The sequence below is a fragment of the Hibiscus syriacus genome, unplaced genomic scaffold (assembly GCF_006381635.1).
Source record: "Hibiscus syriacus cultivar Baekdansim isolate YM2019G1 unplaced genomic scaffold, ASM638163v2 tig00111877_pilon, whole genome shotgun sequence".
NCBI lineage: Eukaryota > Viridiplantae > Streptophyta > Magnoliopsida > Malvales > Malvaceae > Hibiscus > Hibiscus syriacus.
In genome coordinates, this window is record NW_024063208.1 from 1,536,461 (window position 1) to 1,543,211 (window position 6,751).

The 6,751-nt window shown below is 40.1% G+C and overlaps 1 protein-coding gene across 6 annotated transcripts; it reads right to left on the bottom strand.

The window, feature by feature from the left end:
• Positions 1 to 212: 212 nt before the first annotated feature.
• LOC120172724 (DEAD-box ATP-dependent RNA helicase 42-like) lies at positions 213 to 5,612 on the bottom strand. 6 transcript variants are annotated; one of them, XR_005520992.1, is made up of 5 exons: positions 5,534 to 5,612; positions 1,864 to 5,404; positions 1,462 to 1,634; positions 769 to 818; positions 213 to 655 (listed from the first exon to the last, which is right to left on the bottom strand). XR_005520992.1 is itself a non-coding variant. In XM_039180122.1 (3 exons), exon 2 carries the CDS (start codon positions 5,364 to 5,366, stop codon positions 1,866 to 1,868), a length of 3,501 nt encoding a protein of 1,166 aa, XP_039036053.1. In that variant the 5' UTR covers positions 5,367 to 5,404; positions 5,534 to 5,612; the 3' UTR covers positions 213 to 655; positions 1,864 to 1,865. The 6 variants fall into 6 exon arrangements, 3 of the variants coding, with proteins under 3 accessions (XP_039036053.1, XP_039036052.1, XP_039036051.1); XR_005520994.1 differs by lacking the exon at positions 1,462 to 1,634; XR_005520993.1 differs by lacking the exon at positions 769 to 818.
• Positions 5,613 to 6,751: the final 1,139 nt, after the last annotated feature.

The window sequence follows — 6,751 nt, forward strand, 5'->3', positions numbered from 1 at the left end:
CTGGCCATCCTTTTCACTTCTTTCCCTTCCCGATAAAGAAGGTGATCTCCACGCGTGATCATCTATTCTGATGACACACAAATCAAATCCAGCCCAGCTGGCATTTGCTATATGCTGTTCACAACTTCAGATAGGAATCAGATCTAACATACATATTACCTTCAAGAAAGGGGGAAAACTCAAGTTAAGAACAAAATATGGTAAAAAGTAAGAACTTTCCAAGGATCCAGGACATCCACATCTTTTAAAACCAAAATGCAATCTCAGATTGATCCTCCCGAGATAGCACGGAAGTTTGCATTAGGGGGCAAAATGTTTTCAGTAACACCTAAGACATGAAAAAAATACATCTTCCTCATCAAAAGGGACATTAATAATATAGAAACATCATCAAACACTTTTGACTATAAAAGAAAGAAATTCCATCATATCATATGGTTCTGGAAATAAAGCATCTCATTCCACTATTTGACTTTTGGTTACACCAAGTTCTCGAGCAAGGACTGAAGCAGGATTCAAGGCACCATCCATATGAAAATGACTAAAGGACTAGTGAATCCGAGGCCAGGTAAACACGAGGCAATGCATCAGAATGAACATAAGAAAATCAGCTTTTATCAGCTAGTACTTTTGCGTAGTCCATTACTTCTCAGGCCTGAAAAACAATAGAACGAAAAGGAAGAAAAGAACCCGTTAATCGCCAGTACTAAATGAATCACAGCAGGGGTTAATCATGAACATAAGAAAATCAGCCTTAGCGGCTAGTACTTTTGCGATAGTTCCTCCCACAAAGGTGAGAGCTAGAAACGGATTTATCTCTGCGATCAGAAATTGAAAAATAAAATAGAATAAGATCCTCAACAGAAAGAATAAGGAAACTACTGAAATATCATATGAGCAACTAAATAAGCAAATGGCAACAATATGAAACAACACGTTCATTTTTTATTCCACGGAAGGTTTATGAAGTTAACCAAATAACAACATATATATGGCAATCGAAAGCAAGTGACCAAAATTATTAAAAGTTCTATTTCAAGAATAGCTCATGAGTCTTAAACATCGTGATTTGACAGTTGAAGCATAAATCAAAGAGAAATAACTTAAGCAGGTCATAAGCTGTCACTTGATTGACGGGATTAAATCAAGCATCTAGAAATAAAACAAAGAAATCAGTCATTGACATATAACATGAGAGAACTTATATGATGCATATCACATTGTTCTTATTTCACATCCTGATATATTCGCTTTGTCCATATGACTGTATTTTGCACCAAATTAATTCGCCATGAACATCAGTGTCATTAATCAATTATCTACCAAATTAATTTGCCTCATTCAAAAATAACACCAATTAATTACCATACCACTTTAATCCCATCATTAATTTTTCCCTTTCAAACAATAGCACTACAATTATGGCTAATTTTACTTAACAAATATCAGTTAGTTTCATACCCCATAAAGGATGCATCTTGATTCACACGAAGAGGAACGCCATCAGGAAGATTGACTATTGGGTCTGAAAGACAAGTCCGACCACAAATCCAACAATCCATGCAAGAGTTGGGCGTGTAGTTTACTAGTTCACTCGTTGTACCGAACATAAAGTCAGGACCAATTCAGCTTGCCTATAATAAATATGTTAGGTTGCACACTTTAATCCTATTTGACTATCACATCAGAACAATTACAGTTTTGTTAGATTCCATACTTTAATCATATTTGACCAGCTTACTACACGTTTAAAGCAACTGGCAAACCATTCAAGAGAGAGAACTTGACCATGAACGACAATGCAGATCTACAAAGAACTTATTGAAGAGAATTTAACATATAATAAGTTGGATGAATTCTTACATCTACAGAACTTGGTATCTGCCAGGTTGAGTCCCGCCAGGAAGTTGTAAGGACTGGTGTGAGATGTCTTCCAGGACACGTTTCAGTTCTGCCTTAGCTCTCTTAACAGATACCTCGGAAGGTCCCTCAATGAACAAGTAAAGCTTTCGTTCTCCTGGTCCTGGGATCCGACCAGGTGGGAAATACTGGCCCCTTGTTGTAATGGCAGCTCCAGTCCATTCCGATATTGGGCCCAATGTTTCCTTGTGGGTAACCTTCCATCGAGCATTTTGGGGAAATTCATTAATCTCCAACTCGGCTTCATAATGTTCAGGCATAACATCAGCTTGAATCTTCGCTAAGTTATGCTGTAAATTGAAAGCAGCTTGCAGTGCAGCTTTTCGAGCGGCCTCTTCATTTGGAAGACCAGGCAATCCACTACCAGGACCAACTGCTGCAGTGCCGGATATTGACACACCAAGTACACCAGGAAGAGAAATAGGCAATGTAGCATTGGGAAGCAGTTGAGCAGAAGATAGAGGATTCTGCATCAACCCAGTACTAGCTTTGGAGGCAGCAGCCATGGCAGCTATCTGAGCAAGTGCTGTCTGTTGTGATATGTCACCACCTGCCTTCCGCACCCCCTCATCTTCGTCTTCTGAATCTGACTTGTCTTCCTCAAACCCGTATTCTTTTGCTTGAGCTTTCTTTGCTGCTTTTCTCTTTTCATCTTCCTCTTCATTGAATTTAAAACCACTTCCACCATAACCTGTTCCATGGGCCTGCTCAAGTCCCTGATTTACTTTAGCCATAAAGCCATCAGCAAGAGCTTTCAGGTCATCAGGAACAACTTGCTCAGAGAGTTCTAAAGCTTTTACAAGATCTGGTGCATATCTTGCATCATCCTCAGAGATAAATGTGATAGCACAGCCTTTCCGCCCAGCTCTACCAGTCCTACCAACACGGTGAACATAATCTTCATAATGATTTGGAACATCAAAATTAATCACTAATTCGAGCTCCTTTACATCTAAACCCCTAGCTGCAACACTTGTTGCAATCAACAAATTGCAGACGTTGCTCTTAAAATCAGAAATGGTGGATTCCCGATCAGTCTGATCCTTGGCCCCATGAAGTGACAGGCAAGGATAACCATGTTTGAGCAAATCCCTGAACAAAGCATCACACTTTTCTTGGGTGTGGACAAAAATCAGAATTTTCCCCTTCTCATACCATTCACCAAGAAGTTCTAACAATCTTAGGAACCTTTCACTTTCTGGCCTCATCTCGACCAACTGTGTTATGTCCTTGTTCACAACACTTCTCCCACCTACCTGTATTTCAACAGGTTTATTCAACACTTTACGAGCCAAAATCTCAACCTGCCGAGGGAAAGTGGCAGAAAATAGCACAGTTTGGCGATCAGGTCGAATATTTTGAACAATTCGAGTAATTTGAGGTTCAAAACCCATATCAAACATTCTGTCAGCTTCATCCAGAACAAAGTATGTCACTCTACGCAGATTGCTAATTTTTCCCCCGCTGGTACAAAGTATATCAATCATCCTACCTGGAGTACATACAACAATCTCTGTTCCCCGCTTTAATTCACTAATCTGCTGGGCAACACCAGAGCCTCCATATACAGGAACACATCTGATTCCCAATGCCTTGGTAAACTTCTTTATGTCACTGTGAATTTGCTGGACAAGCTCCCTTGTAGGTGCCATAATGAGTCCAATAGGTCCATCTCCAGCTACTACAGGTGGCTGATCTTTAATATGCCTTAACATAGGTAGCACAAAAGCAAGGGTTTTACCAGAGCCGGTTTTTGCTACGCCAATGCAGTCTCGACCACTCATAATTATGGGCAACGCCTGAGCTTGAATTGGCATTGGCTTCTCATAATTAAGCTTCCTTATTGTTTCTAATATTTTACTTGCGAGTCCAGTTTGATGCCAGGTTTTGATTGGTTTCGGCACATCCTTTCCATGTATCTTCAGTTCCAATTCCTTCCTGCAAGCAGTCACTTCCTCAGGTGTCATTCTAGAGATCTCCTTAACTTCAATGTAGAAATTTTTCCTGAAAGGCTTATAATCAATCTTTGTGTGGTCAACAATTGATAGTTTCTCAGCTTTTGTCTTCTTTACCCTTTTCATAAACTCATCATCATCTTCATCTTCTAAATTATCTTCGACATTCTCAATATCCCCGTAATCTGAATCCGAATCTTCCCCAGGAATGATTCTCCCAAGTGCCTTGTTCGAGCCTTTCTTTGGCTGCAGCAGTCCACCATTACTCAAGCCATCCTTTTTTTCATTCTTCAAATTCCCATTATTACCACTAGGAGGAGAATCAGTAACTGCTGTACTTAGCTTCTCAACTTCAGGTAACACCATTGAATTCATAAAAGCATCTAATGGATCGATTTCGTCTTCATCCACAGCAACCTCATTACCCCCATTTTGGTCAACAACCATTTTATCTTTTCCATCCTCAGAATTCCCATCTTCAATCATAGCATCTCCAATTTCCTTACCATCTGGCTTAGAATTTTCGTTATCATCCACATCCATATCTGTCTCCGGTTTCATCGGTGATCCGGCTTCATCGTCATCCGATTCCCCTTCGAGAGTCCAAGCCTTACCAACCTTAGGCTCCTCCTCCTCCACAGCATTCCCTTCCCCACGTTTTTCCCTCTCTGCCTCTTCCTTCTTCCTCCTCAACTCTTGCCATTCTTGAACCCTCCTCCTCCTTTTCTCCATCTCCTCATCCAATTTACTTTGTTCGTCTTCCATCTCCTCCTCCCTACTTTTCTTCCCCTTCTTCTCCGACTCTTCTTTGCTGCTCTTTTTCCTAACTGGGCTTTCTCCTCTGTTTGATTTGCTCTCCCTCTCCTTATAATTAGCCTCATCGTCATCATCCTGCTCCCTCCTTCGACGCTTCCTATGTCGTTCTTTATCTTCCTTACTATCATCACTGTCATGCTCCCTTCGCTTCTCCCTTTCCCTTAACTTCCTTTCTCTTTCTCTTTCCCTCTCCCTTTGTTTCTCCCTTTCCCTTTCTCTCTTCTCCCTTTCTCTTTCCCTTTCCCTTTCCTTCTCCCTAGCTCTTTCCCTCTCCTTCTCTTTCTCCCGTTCCCTGTCTTTCCTTTCCCTCCCTCTTTCACGGTGTTTTTCTTTCTCCTTCTCCTTCTCTCTATCGGAATCACTGCTCTTCTCTCTCTCAGAGCGGCGCCGTTCTCGATTCTTTTCTTTTTCCCTCTCTTTTTCTCTATCGGAATCACTGCTCTTCTCCCTCTCAGAAAGACGCCGTTCTCGTTGCTTTTCCTTGTCCCTTTCCTTTTCTCTATCGGAATCACTGCTCTTATCCCTCTCGGAACGACGCCGTTCACGATGCTTTTCTCTGTCCCTTTCCTTTTCTCTATCGGAATCGCCGCTCTTCTCCCTCTCGGAACGACGCCGTTCCTTATCCCTATCCCTATCTCTCCTCTCACGGTACCTCTTTTTTTCTGAATCTTCCATTGCCCAGAAAACCCGAAAAATAAAATCAACTCCTCGGGCTATAAACAGAACCAACATAAAAAATTAGGGATTGCAAATAAACGGAGCAAATCGCATAATTAATGCTATGAAATAAAATAAAAAGAAATTAGAAACAAAAAATTATGAACATTTTGATCTGGACTCACCACTTAGTTTCTGCAATGCGCGAACACGATTCCCCTCTCCTTGCTCTCTCTGCTTTATGCTTAAGGGGAAATTGATTTCGTGTTTTCCTCTTTTTAAAACATTTTTTATTTTTTATTTTTTATTTTAGGGTAAAGTATAGTAATGATCACTAAACTTTTCTAATGCTTTAATTTAGGTCCTCAAACTTTTAAAACTTACAATACAGTCCTTCAACATTTAGTCCGTTTTCAATATGGTCCCCGACGTAACTGATCGTTTGACACCATTACACTATCGTTAGTACATTTGCAATATGGTCACTGAATTTTTCAGGCGCTTGCATTTAGGTCCCCCAAGTTTTAAAACTTGCAACACAATCCTCAATTTCCAAAACATGTAAAAAATTCCAATTCGCTCACGATATATCAGTCCCATAATCAACATGAACTTATTAAAAAGAATACGAGCTCACAGGACACCGAAAACCATAGGTCGAATCAATACAATTCCAGTAAACTAGTACCAGCAGTCTCTCGGATTAAGCCTGGTGATTTCACTATGTCGATACTCACAGTCAATTCCCTGATTTAAAGAAAAACCAAATAAGAAGATAAAAAAATTAGCCTAGGACCCTCTTTCACTTCTATTCTGATGGACTGAGTATCTTTCTTAAGGAGTACTAAAAGTTTTTATAAAGAAGAAATAAAGAAAAATAGACGGTTTTGGTTTAAAACTAACACTGAATATCCAGATCATTGACATGCAATTCTAGAAACATAAAAATTTCAACAAAAAACACACAATGCGAGCTGAAAATGGGAAAGTGCGAAAGAGGAAAAGCTTACTTCCAGATAGCCCAAAAGAAAAAAATAAATATTGATGTAAGGCTCTTCTGATGCCTTAAACAATTGATTGTGGATCTAGGAAGGAAGCAAACAACCTGCACAAGTGAATGGCTCAAAAAGATATGGTTAAGGGTGGTAAACGTATGGTGAATGGGTGGGCTGTTTAAAATGAGAGATGGAAGCGGAAGATGGTTGATAAGGCTATGGTTATGGTGATGAAACAAAGGGGTTGGAAGTGAGGATAGTATCTTGAAGAAGTCTCAAAGAAGAACCAATGCTATAGAGAGCAAAGACCCATACTTTATATTGCTTCTACAAGGGGTGGTGTTAAGTACTTTGACCCACTAGTTATATGAACTATGAACCAGAAGTATCAAGATGAAAAGGAAGGGG

Coding starts and splice junctions, on each gene's coding strand:
- LOC120172724 (XM_039180122.1), bottom strand. CDS start 5,366: ATGGAAGATTCAGAAAAAAAGAGGTACCGTGAGAGGAGAGATAGGGAT.